Below are 13,860 nucleotides of genomic sequence, written 5' to 3' on the forward strand. Positions count from 1 at the left end.
ACTAGCAAAACAAACTTGTAGCCAATCAGCAGTAAGGGGCGTGTCTACTCATGACGACGAGGAGAGAGCGCTCAGTGCACAGGATGGACATTAGCCGAGCCGAGCAACGACAGAAAGGTAGATATGGTGGATAAAAAAAGCAAAAGAGGAAAAGGTCTGCGGAAACAAAAGAAGGCTTACGATAAGGCAAGAAGTAGGACCTGTGTAAATATCGGGTCAGCTTTCCAGCGCTGGAGAGAACTCAGGGAGCGGAAGGCCTGTGATCGGACGCCGAGGTTGCTTTATTTCTTCTCGATTGGTGAGTAACACCGTGTCTACACCGGACGCGACAGTTCCAATGCATCCAACTGCATCCAGCCGCGCCGCAACAGCTAAGGTCTGTCTACACTGGACGAGACAAAGCAACCGTTGAAAATCATTTGAAATTTGTTTCAATACGTCATAAATAGAACGCAGCAGCAGTTTTCTGTCGGATTTGTCGTGCCGCACCGCATCCAGTGTAGACAGCATCACTGATTATAATGAGTTCTATAGTATTTTGTCGCGCCGTGCCACTTGGTTTTGCTTTGTTTCACAGAACTAATCAATGCCTGGGTTGCGTACGTATGTGTGGGGCGGAGCTATCAAAATAGCGGCGATACCCTTTTGGGGTAGGGGCGTGTTTGTTTTGGTGATTTGAAATGTCAACATTGGCTACCAGAAATCACTTACCCCACCTTTAAAACACACTCCTGAAAAAACCTCATCTCACCAGATTACGTAATTTCACTTTGGCTTGTTTTCAAGTGATTGCTGGAATGCCTCATTTGAGGTTAAAAAGTCACTTGCTCCTGTTACCATGACGATGTCTATAGGAGCCGCTCAGGCGGTGTTAAGAGTCCTCAAGGGAACCGGCTGAACTGTAAAACTGTCATGAGTGTTTCCCAGAGTTCCCCACTATCACAGTCTGATTCATCCAGTAAGAATCATTTAATCCCTTAAAGGGTTAGTTAACCCAAAAATGAAAATTCTGTCATTAATTACTCACCCTCGTGTCGTTCCGAACCTGGAAGACCTCCGTTCATCTTCGGAACACAAATTAAGATATTTTTGATGCATTCTGAGAGCTCTCTGACCCTCCCATAGATAGCAAGGGTACAACCATGATCAACGTCCAGAAACGTAGCAAGGAGATTGGTAAAATAATCCATGTGACATCAGGGGTTCAACCGTATTATTACGAAGCTACGAGAATACTTTTTGTGTGCAAAAGAAAGAAAAAAAAAACTTTATTCAACAATTCGTCTCCTCCCCTAGTGCCATTTTGAAGAGTATCCACTGAACGCAAACAGTGTATTCTGTTCTGTGTCAGCTGCGCCATGCGGATACGTTTTCTACGTTGTTTGTGCTTTGATTTGAACGAAAACAACGTATCCGTGTGGTGCGGATACTAGTTTGACTAGTTTTACTAGTTTTGCCTTAACACATTTATATTGATGGGCGATGTGTCATATGTCTGAAAAGATCCCAATCAGATCTGTCCAAAGAGACATCGATCAAACTCCTAGGCCAATTCACTGTCGATTTATGCCTTTCCAAACATGAGGAAGGAGGGCGCAACGAATGCGAAATGCGCACCGCCCCATAGCGCGCTAGCAGCTAGCTCGATGCAGAGTTGGGAAACTATGGATTGTGAACAAATACAATAATAATTATGAATTATTCCACCCATGTGTTAAAATTTAAGGTGTTTTGTGTAAAATTAGACCTTTTTTTTATCCATTTAGCCCAATGTATATTGGAATGGGACTCTTTTAAATTCACATATTCCTGAACTCGCAGAATGGAGACCCCTAGTGGACATATTGCCTCCCTTCAAATAAATCTCAATAACTTTTTTTTTTTTGAAATGATACAAAAAAACATCTTGTTTCCCCGTTTACTGGCACCTAGTGAAATCAAAAGAAACTTTCTGCATGGAGATGGACCAAATAGATCTTAAATAACAGACTTTCAAATAAAAACTTAATAATTAATAAAAATCATAATTAGATTTTTTTTATTTGTGTTTATCCTAAATTATGAAAAAAATACAATAAAAATATTAATTATTCCACACGGGTGTTAAAACTTAGGGTATTTTCTGTGAAATGAGACCATTTTTATCAATTTACTCCAATGTATGCGAGTAGGGCACTATTTTAAATTCAGGTATGCCAAAATCAGTAAAAAATCCAAAATATGCCAAAGAGCTTAAGGGGTTAAAGAACATTTGTGACCGTGAATCGTTGAGTGATTCCCTTTGTCTAATCTATGAACACTTATTGATGAACTGCTTCATATTTGTCCAGATTTTAATTTTCTTTTATATCATCACCGCAGTGAAATCAGTTCCTCTCATGGCTTAAGATTTGACCAGTCAGACTGAGAGCTCATGTTATTCATGTGTCTCTATATGATGAATGTTTCATGTCCAGGATGGAGAGGTGAATGTGCTAATGTGGTTTTTCTCTGCTCTCCTGTAGTTGATCTCCTGGGGCTGCTGAAGTGGAGATCCAACACCAGTTTGCTCCAGCAGAACCTCCGTCACCTGATGAAAGTGGAGGGAGGCGAGGTGGTCAAGGTACGTGTGGATCATCTGACGCACAGAAACACAAACTCACAGCTTTCATTCAGACGTCCGTTTGGATTCATGCAGACATTCGTGCTGCTAATGTAAACGTTTGAAGTTAGTGTGGAGACTTGCTCTCTGATTTATGATATGAAATTATGAATGAACTCTCTGATGCACTTCAAAGCTTTTTGATTATTAGTTTTTTTGGAAGGCAACAGCAAAACGTGCTGAGATATATTTAGAAATTGCATTTCTGTAAGTGTTTTCAGTAGGGTGTGTGGTTGGGCCTGTGAAATTATAGAAATGCTCGAAATAAGCTTTCATCATATCTAACTCAAAATAAGCGTTGCAATTTAAATGTTTAAATTGTGTTCTCCATCCATAAAATAAAATATAATAAAATAATAAAAAAGCATTCTATAATTTTTTTTTTCATTTAAATTCAATTAATTGAAGCAACCCTGATACAAAATATCTGAGATCATGTAATTAAAAGTACACATTCAGAATGGAGTGATTTTTGTTGTACTAAATACTGTAATCAGTAAGTGGAATTGTAACCACAATCATTGAATGTCTAATGATTTCTGTCTATTGTAGAGTCTTATGTTCCTATGCAGCATATGATTTAAAAGCCCCTCTGAGATGAGGCAGAGCTCTGTTGGTTTCATGACTTTTCCCTCAGGGATCATGCGTTTGAATGCCAGTTTGCTCCTGAAGGCGGTGTGTCTCATGGACTGATTTCTCTGGCCGTGTTTGAAGGCAAACACGCTCGAGCTGTCAGCGCTGAGAGAGAGAAAGATGGAGGCAGAGACTGTGTGCTGTAAATGTCCCCTCAGCCTCTATCTAACAGACTCTGCAGCTTTTCTGCCATGTCTCTGCCACATAAATATAAAACCACGGACCAGAACCGTAGACGCTCACCGCTTTACTTCTGAATCCATCCATCCATCCGTCCGTCCGTCCATCCATCCTACGCACACACTGCATAAAATGTACAATAAAACAAAATGTACACAATTATGCATTTGAAATTAAATCAAATAAAAATGAAATTATTTCTAAAAAAACTGTAAAACAATTAAATGTAGAATTAAAAAATAAAAAATGTAATAAATCGAAATTACAAAGTTTAAATAAATAAGTAAAGGTAGAATAAAAAATGAAATAAAATGAAATTTAAAATAAAAATGAAATATAAAATAGAATATTAAATAAAGTAAATTTGTATGTAAATTATAATAAAATATAAAATAAAAAAAATTAAATGACATAAAATATAAAATAAAAATCAGTTTTTATATGAAATATAAAATAAAATTCCATTTCAAAATAGTTCAAAATTATTTAAAATAATTTGTTGGCAGAGCCCTGATACCCAGTTTGTGAGATTTAAATCAACCTAAATCAAACCTAAATGTTCATATAATTGAAACTACACGTTCAGAATAGGGCATTTGTTGTAATAAATACTTAATCAGTAAGAGGAATTGGAACCATGATCTTTTTACAGTTTAAGAAGTAGTTTTGATTTGGGATAAGGCCCAACGACAGATATATTGCAATATTTCCTCAACTACACAAAAACTATTCAAATCGGAGGTGTGTTTAAACATGAAAGTTGTCTTTGGGTGGCCTGAAGGAAGCTGCTAATTCAAACAGCTGTTAATATGCAGAACACACACTCACAGGATGACTACAATTACAGTACGTGTGTTTCTCGCACACACACGCACACGCACACACACCCCGATCACACGGCAGTGCGTTTATTGGCCAGACACCGAGTGAATAATTCAGCGCTCACCACCCAGAGCGATAGACACACAGACTTCCCTTAATGTTTCCTGCAGGCGTCCCACTCAACATGATTATGTACTTTCCTCACGCTGTGTACTACAACACCTTCCTACCACTGCCAAGTTTGGAATTGGATTTCTCTGGCCGGCGCAGACATGCCGCATGAAAGTTGTGAGGACGATGTAATAATGCTGCAGGATGGCTTTTGTGTTCCTGATAGGGGTTTCTTCAGGAATCGGCCCTATGGCACGGATCACTCACTTCACTGTAAACGCACTGGAGGAAGCATCTGCGGCAATGATTCAAGGGCACCGCAACATTTACGCCCCGTTTATTTATTATCTGACATTTGAAGGATGAAACTTTCTACTAGAACATCTGAGGAGGAACTTGACATGACTTTGGGACGATGTTATTTAATAATACAATGCTTAAATAAACTAAAACTAGGTTTAATGAATAAATGAATGAATGATTAAATAAATTCTGTTAACTGTGTATTTTTTAAATTGGATAAATAAGTAAATAAATAAATATACTATTTCAGATTTCTTTAGATATTTAAATATTTACATTTTACATGGTTTAATTTAAATATGTAATATTACTGTTATAATCTGTAATGCATTTGTTATGCACTACAAATAATACAACTTGTCATTGTTTCGCCACGGAATCATTTACTTTTATTTTAGCTGAGATTTTTTTAATTGAATGTGAGAAGGAAAGCCACGAAGTAATATAGAAATAATCGACAACATATCTTTATATTCCAATGTCCTCAACGTTCAAGCAGGAATGAATGTAAAGCACAAATTGTATAGTGTGACTCATGAACAAATGATTCTTATGATTCAAATGAATCGAGAGTCAAAAAGACTCACACTCTTAAAGTATCGCTGTGAATCAGTTGAAGCAGTTCTAGAAAATAATAAAATGTTATCAAAAAGCAGTATTGCTTTTTAGTGTATTTAAATATTCATTAGATTCTTTACATTTTATATTTTCAAACAGAAAATATATATCAATCTGCTTAAATAAAATATATAAGTGAATTCTAAAATATATAAAATTATATAAAATATATAAAAGTGCATTCTTAAATATTTAAAAGTGATTTATATTTTAATATATAAAATATATAATTAATTTATATTATTTATTTCATATTCTTTATAAAATCATTATTGGAATCAAAAAGAATGATTACATTAAGTTCACAACCTGAATTGTTAAATTCTAGTTTGTCATTCCTAGTGTCAAATATCGACTCAAATCCTCAATTAGTTCCCATTTCCATTGCCTCCAGCTCAGTGAACAAATATCCTAGTGAATGTTATCTTTGCACGACCGAAGCAAACTTACTCTTCACAGAAATAATCATCTCCAGCATAAATCATCTCTGTCCTTTCATTAGAATAATGCTCTCTCTTCCTCCATCTCCTGCTCCCTTTTTTTTTTTTTTTTGGATTGCTTTCTGAGTTATGTGTGTACACCTGACGTGAGCGGTGGCATCTTCAACACGCCGGATCTCATCTCAGACTGATGACAGATTGACGGCCGTTATAGACTAGGACTTTCCTATCTGTTGGGACTTGTTCTGTCCTGGATATACACAGCAGCTTCATTGGCGGTAGCGCAAGCATTTATTTATTTCCCCTCAAGGGCACACTCTTCCCCTCGTCGCAGTGACTGTAAGCAGAGGCCACGCAGCAGATGTGCCAAACACTCGCGCTCGTTCTCAGGTGGAGCATTTCAGCTTTTAAATGAGTTTTCACACTGAATTTGTAAGTGCAGAAATAGAGCAAATGTGCGAACAATCTTATTTATAAACCTCTGTGTGTGTGTGTGTGTGTGTGTGTGTGTGTGTGTGTGTGTGTGTGTGTGTGTGTGTGTGTGTGTGTGTGTGTGTGTGTGTGTGTGTGTGTGTGTGTGTGTGTGTGTGTGTGTGTGTGTGTGTGTGTGTGTGTGTGTGTGTGTGTGTGTGTGTGTGTGTGTTTACAGTGCAATGTGCTTTAAAAAAAGTTCCTTGGCAACACTTTCTAGAAACCGGTATCATGCATGTATTTTTATAATGCTGTATAATGCACTTTGCTCGCGCTCGTTCTCAGGTGGAGCATTTCAGCTTTTAAATGAGTTTTCACACTGAATTTGTAAGTGCAGAAATAGAGCAAATGTGCGAACAATCTTATTTATAAACCTCTGTGTGTGTGTGTGTGTGTGTGTGTGTGTGTGTGTGTGTTTACAGTGTATGCGATTGTGTGTTCTGTGCTAAATATTTGGGGGATTTACTTTTCTGGAGGAGTGTCATGTGGCTAGATCTGGCATCTGTCAGAAGCAGGCACTGCTGCTGTGAACCGGGGGAGTCCTTCACAACTGGGGCAGAGCAGGTTACCACATACTTTGCTTTATTTATGGTAGTGATTCCCATCCAGGGGTGCATGTTCCCTAGGGGGTGCCTAAAAATGATGGTTATGCTTACCTATAGAACAGAGAAAATTTAATTAGTGGTTATAAAAATAAACAGTTATATAAAAAATAAATATTAATCTATACTTAAAAAAATTATTAATAATATATTAAAACGTGTGCAAATATAAACAACTTTTTAAAAATTATTGCTATTATATATTAAAATATAAATATATGCAATAAAATATATATGCAATAATATAATATAAATATAAATGAACATTAAATAGACTTTAACATATACTTTATAAATGTAATGTATGAATTTATGCAACAAATTTATTTTGCACTTTATGGATATTATTAATAATGATAAATGATCCAGTATAATATGGGTTAATAGAAATGATGGCATAGTTTACAGTGCAATGTGCTTTAAAAAAAGTTCCTTGGCAACACTTTCTAGAAACCGGTATCATGCATGTATTTTTATAATGCTGTATAATGCACTTTGCTCTTTGGTTATATCTGTTGTTCTCAGGGAAAATTAGTTATATTTGCCATTTCGTGGTTACACATGCATTAGTGATGTTTTCAGTGTATAAATAAATAAAATAAATAAAATCTTTCTTTATTTCTTTCTTTCTTTCAATTGATTGTTTTTGTTCATTTATTTATTTCATTTGTTTTAGTTATTACATTTTAGTTTTTTTAATTTGTTTTATTGTTTGTTTGCTTCATTTGTGCCTTTTATTTGTTATTTGTTATTTATTATTTTTTTGGTTTGTTTGTTTTTATTTGATTAATTTGTATAATTTGGTTTATTTATTTGTTCCATTTGTTTTATTTGTTTTTAATTGTTTTTAATTATTTGTTTGTCTTTATTTATTTATCTTGTGTCTTTGTCACCTTAGTATTTTTAATTAATTTAATATTCTTGCCAGTTGAAGGGACAAAATCTGATTGATTGATTTGATTGATTAAGTGATTATTTATTTTTTATTTATTGAAGACCAGGGACAGTGTGAAAAATATTGAAAAAAAATATAAAAAACATAACCTTGATTTATTATGCCTCTTACAGTTATTCTGAGAAAATGATGTGTTTGAATGCTATATGACATGTGACATATGAACTAATATAGATATTACATAGATAAAAGGATGATGCATTGAGTGAAATGAAAGGGAGCTGAGTGAATGAGAGTTCTGCTCTTGTGTCTGAATTGTGGCACATATGTGTCGGTGTAGCTGGACTGGAGCTGTAATTCTCTTCTTGCTGCTGTGATGTCCTTGCTGGAATGTCATTGAGCATCAGCTGAATGACAGCAGATATTAAAGTGGACAGCATGTGCTGTAGATTGACAGTCCATGAAGCTGACAGCGTATCTGTTTGCACGTTTTCGCTTTCTCAGTAATGATTCAGAGCAAAGCACAGAGCTTTTAAAATCATCCTGTTAAACTGACCATCACACTATGGTGTGTGTGTTTCTGTTTCATCTTGTAATCTGTGTGTGTGTGTTTAGTTTCTGCAGGACACTTTGGACGCCCTTTTCAACATTATGATGGAGAACTCAGACAGTGAAACCTTTGATACTCTTGTGTTTGATGCTCTGGTAAGATTCTCATGGCCTGTGCGTCAATAAATCTGCACAAATAAAAAATAAGTATGGAATAATTGACGACGGGCCGTTGAATTATTAGAAAAATAATGCACACCCGAGGTGGTGATGCGGCCACGATGCGAAGCGGAGTCAATTATTCCGCTTATACTACGGTTACCACACCTCAAGACATCGATCAGATTATATATTTAAAGGGATTCGTCCGATTTTTGTACTTAAATCGCTATTGTGAGTAGGATTATTTCTTCCGCATCTCATCCAACGCCTCTTTTGCTAGTTCAGAAACGTCATTTTAAAAGCTGGTAATGGAGGCTTGAGCCGTTATTAGCATTCTAATGCAGTTATTAATTATTAGAGAGCGAGAGCGACAGAGACACACAGAGAAAGAGAGAGAGAGAGCTTGTGTGAATTAGGCTACCTCTGTGCGTCCCTCAACAGTGTTCTGCATCAGAGTCTCTAAACAGCGCTGTTATTACCTCGCTAGTGAGAAATGTCATGTGTAGCCTTTAAGTTGCTACACTATATAGGCTAACTGAAAAAATCGTCATGGCAGTGCTGACAACACCTTTTTGTGCAAACTGCGTGACCGTAGTGTGCGTGTGCGAGCACGTGTGATTGCAGTAATTCCTGTGTGCTGTATAGGTACTGTATGCTAATTTCCGTTATTACAGTAAACTATGCTAAGTGATATGGAACTGTAATGCGGTCAAGAGAGCTGCCTGGCACTATGTTCGCCGTGCGTTTCCCTGAAAATAATTGCACACCTCAGAACGTTCGTCAGCCAATCAGAGATTGAAGCATTCAACGGCCCCGTAGTATAATTTATAATAATGGTTTTATACAAATGGCTTAATTTGACCCAGTATTTAATGTTTTAGTTTTTTAATAATAGGATTTAGGCATAATCTAAACAGCTCAGTCTGAGTCTATTGTGTGTTGTGCTGAATTATAGTAATAACATGTTATATCAGTACTTCTACTCAATAGTAATTACAAAAAAAATAAAAAAATAATAATAAATCAAAAAAGGTTTAATATGCATGGTTGTTCATTTTTACTTCTTTTTTTTTTTTTTTTTTTTTTTAAATAAGTGTCTCTTCTGTTTTTGAAAGGTCTTCATAATTGGACTGATCGCAGACAGGAAGTTCCATCATTTCAATCCGGTTCTGGAGACCTACATCCGCAAGCACTTCAGCGCCACCCTGGCCTACACGTGAGTGTGAAATTCTGCCCTCTCTGTGCCAGTATGTGCTTTGTTTTCATGTGTAACACAATGTGTGCCGATATTTTCAGAAAGCTGACAAAAGTCCTGAAGAACTACGTGGAGAATGCGGAGAAGCTGACGGAGCAGCTGCTGAAAGCTCTGAAGGCTTTGGAGTACATCTTCAAGTTCATCGTGAGATCCCGCGTTCTCTTCAACCAGTGCGTTCAGATCTCTCATGTTCTGTTTTATTCATTGCACATCTGAGCTTTAGGGATATCATATCACTCAAATCCACGGAGCTGTGCTTGTAGTCTGAACCAGGGAATTATTATTAACAACAACAACAATAATAGTTATTATTATTATTACTACTACTTTTATTGAGTACTTGATTTTTTTAATTTTACATTCAAATATTACATCAATAATTTCTTATTTGCAGTACTTTAGTAGTAATTACTGTTTGTTTAGTAATTAATGTAGTAGTAATGTTTAGTTGTTTATTATTATTATTAAATACTTGGCTATTTTATTTAACAATAAAATTTAACAATTATTCTATTTACAGTAATTATTTAGTATTTTTTTTAGTAGACTATTTTTAGTACTTAATTAGTATTTATTTATTTACTTTGCATTTATGCATTCACTTAAAAAAGAGGAACACAGCAATTTGTCAAAGAGCCAACAATATTTGTAATATAGCTAGCAATATTAGTAATAATTTTATAGCCATTTTGATATATAATCACAACATATTGGCCAAATTGTGCAGCCCTACAAACAAGAACAGCAAACCTGTTTTTTTTTGTGTGTTTTGTTTTGTTTTTATTATTTTATTTTAATCACATTTTTTTTTTTATCAGAAAACTTTTTTTTCTCCAAACTGCGCAGCTTTACTATTTTGATTGTGCAGTTTTTGACGAGTGGCAAAAAGCAAACAGATAATAATCCGTGGCGTATCCAACATATACTCCAAAACTTCTTTCTTTTTCTTCTTCGAAATATGGGTTTCCCAGCCAATAAGCTGCAGTTAAGGCTAAGAGATGTGACAGCTTGATTTAATGTGCAGATCTGAAATGGCACACCTTTATCAAACCGAAGTGCCCTGGTTTCCTGACGGATGGAGGATGTGTTTGAGGCGGACAGGAAGTGGAACGGGCAGCGGCGCTGATTTAGGGAGACGGAGGACATGTTGAGTAATGACTCGGCCTAAATTAAGTTCAGCGCTGGTGATTAGCTTGTTGTCTGCAGGTGAAGTATATGATGGTGTCTCTTTAACTACCTGAACGCTGAGAGCGCCTGACACCGCAGAGCGCTGTGAGAGACACTAATGAGCAGAGTCTGATCTGATTGACTTCTCTGCTCGCTCACAGACTCGACCTGCTGCCGCTGTTCACCAACACATGCCGACCCGACCGCACACGTCTCCCAGTCAGGGCTTCAGACTGCTGTGGAAATGATGAGAAATATGGCCAAAAATAACAATTATCGTAAGATTGAATAGCTATCGGTGTCAGAAGGAAAACCGCATCAATATGCGGTTTCATCAAATGTTCATCAATTTCAGTGTTTTCTGCAGCCCTGCTCAGGATCTTTCTATTGCATTATTCTCCTTCGAATGATTCTGATGACCTTTAAACCAGCATTCACAAAAAAAGTCAAAATAATCATTTTTAAAATAAACATTTATTCTATACACACAATTATTTGCACAAAACGCGCGCACACAAACAATTCTCAACATCTTCACATTAATATTGTTTTTATTTTATAATGAGCCTAGATTACAAGACATACTACCATGATGAATACTTACAAAAGTGCTTCACTCTTTTCTGTCATTACAGCAATGAGAGAATTATTTTGTTCATGTTTTTGTCATTTTTTTTTTAATTTGATTTTGTGGTGAAATATGACCTTGAATAATTTATGCAAAAAACTATTTCTTATTTATTAAATATTTCTCTATATTTATTTATTTATTTTATTTATTTCTTGCAAAATACAATTGCTTATTCTTGTTCATATTTTATTGTTAAATATGACCTCAGCATTTCTTAACAGATTGTTTGTTTTATTTATTTATACATTTTTTTTGCAAAATTTAATTTATTATTTTTTCTAATTGATTTTGGGGTTAAATATGACCTCAGCATTTCTTAACATTTATTTATTAATTTATTGATTGGTTGATTATTGCAAAATATTTCTTTTTTTTTGTTTGATTTTAGTGTTAAATATGATCTCAGCATATCTTCACAGCTTGTTTGTTTATTTTTATTATAATTTTATTTTTATTTTTTTTGCAAAATTTTATTTATTATTTTTCTATTTGATTTTGGGGTTAAATATGAACTTGGCATTTTTTGACATTTGTTGTATTAATTGATTGACTTTTTTTTGCTAATTATAATTCCTTATTTTTCCATTGGATTTTGGGATTAAATATGACCTCAGCATTTCTTGATTTTTTTATTTGATTTGATTTTTGCAAAGTATAATTTTATTTTATTTTTATTTTGAGGTTAAATATGACCTCGGCCTTTGATTAAAAATAATACAATTCTACCATATCTCCCCTTTACTTTAGTAATTAATGAGTATAAAGCACTTCAAAATAATTAATGGTCAACTGGAGTGTGAAGAATATTTCAATATATTTGACGGGCCATTAACTGTGTGTGTGTGTGTTGACAGAGGGCCGGTCTAATGTAAACGCTCTGGATGAGAGCGAGATTGTCTTGACCCTCACCGTAACCAGAGCACAGAAAATCAGGTGGCGCTAATCGCATCAGCAAAGGCCATCGGTGAGCATTTAATGAAAGCTTGAGCGCGGGAATCCTCCCGGTGTTTGTGTGGCTCTTTGGAGCAGCGCCGAGACGGCCCGTCAGCTCTCTGCCCTTCAAACTAGATTACGGAGCAATTCATCAATCTGATCGGCCTGTAATCAGGAGCTAGTTTAGAGGTGCCAGTGAACAGGTGGGAGTGTGTGTGTGTGTGGAGGTTGACACATTGTTTTTGATGTGGATTTGTATGGCTCCGGCTAGTTTGATGTCATGGATTTGCATTCCAAACACATGTAGAGCGGTCTGCTGCCTCTCTGATGATTTAGATGAAATGATTCTCGCCGCTCGAGCCCCTGATAATCTGCTGTTTGTGTGTTTTCCTTCAGGCTCTACGAGAACAAAGGCGAGAGTGATTTCATGGAGTCCCTGAGGAATCTCTTCGCCTCGTTTAACGCCATGATGAACAGCAATGCTGAAGGGACCGGCGGGGTGAAGGTGAGAACGCTCTAGGAGCCAGTTTCTGATGAGCTGGATGTTTAAACACTGCGTTAATAGAGCATTAAGATAAGAGAAACAAAAACATTTACACATCTGTTCCAGGGGCCCGTTCTTCGTACGTCGCTAACTCCGTTAGCTGGATTTGATTGTTGACGATTTCGCCTGATCTTGGGTTGTTTGGTTCTTCGAAGCTCATCCCGGAGTTGCTGTCATAGCAACAGGTCTGTTAGCTTAAACCTGCTCGGCAGCAGGCTTATTTCATGTAAACAGGATTAGATCGCATCTTTTTAAGCAGAATTGATACTTAAAATCTGTCCTACTGCTACTTAATTAGTAGAGTATCCTACTGATCCAGGGACAGTCATTTAAAATAATAATAATTGAAAAATTAATTGAAAAACAATATAATAATGTTGTGTAGTCTATAGGCTATAGTATATTTAAATGAGTAAAACTTCTAAAATTTCTTTATGTATACAGTTAATCTGAGCCGTGCATTAATTTGAGTGATGACAGCTATTATGGAAGTGGCTTGATGGAGCGCAGGAGATGCAGATAACTTGATCTTGACCCTTAAGAAACTTTAATTAATGCTGTCACATAACAAATCTGTTTAAAAGATAAAATTAAATGAATTGCTAATTACAACATTGAAATAAAAATGTAAAGCCTGTACAAATACTAGAAATGGTGAATTTAAATAATTGGGAATCATGTAAAAAAAAAATGTAATAAAAACAGTGCACATTTCATTTTTCTATTATACCATTCATGTAGTTTTGATCGCTTGGCTGTTTCCTTATAAAGGTTCAGAAATTTGTCAAGATTTTCGTCAGGTGTCTTTTTTAATGATATGATGTCATTACGTTGCTGTCTCGCCGCCAGCCAATCGCTGCATTGCTGATCGTGGTTTCGAGTATCGATACATAGCCCCTTTTA

General features: G+C 35.8%; 1 protein-coding gene across 2 annotated transcripts in view; it reads left to right on the forward strand.

Annotated features, from left to right (window-relative positions):
* The window catches only part of LOC107667825 (dedicator of cytokinesis protein 1), a 288,581-nt gene that overhangs the window by 84,620 nt on the left and 190,101 nt on the right, over positions 1 to 13,860 (forward strand). For both annotated transcript variants that reach the window (XM_016459540.1, XM_016459550.1), the window contains exons 19-23: positions 2,505 to 2,602; positions 8,332 to 8,421; positions 9,543 to 9,643; positions 9,724 to 9,852; positions 12,810 to 12,918. In XM_016459540.1, coding sequence (XP_016315026.1) covers positions 2,505 to 2,602; positions 8,332 to 8,421; positions 9,543 to 9,643; positions 9,724 to 9,852; positions 12,810 to 12,918 — 527 coding nt within the window. The remainder of the gene's footprint in view (positions 1 to 2,504; positions 2,603 to 8,331; positions 8,422 to 9,542; positions 9,644 to 9,723; positions 9,853 to 12,809; positions 12,919 to 13,860) is intronic.

Source organism: Sinocyclocheilus anshuiensis, unplaced genomic scaffold (genome assembly GCF_001515605.1).
Source record: "Sinocyclocheilus anshuiensis isolate Anshui unplaced genomic scaffold, SAMN03320099.WGS_v1.1 scaffold493, whole genome shotgun sequence".
Taxonomy (NCBI): domain Eukaryota; kingdom Metazoa; phylum Chordata; class Actinopteri; order Cypriniformes; family Cyprinidae; genus Sinocyclocheilus; species Sinocyclocheilus anshuiensis.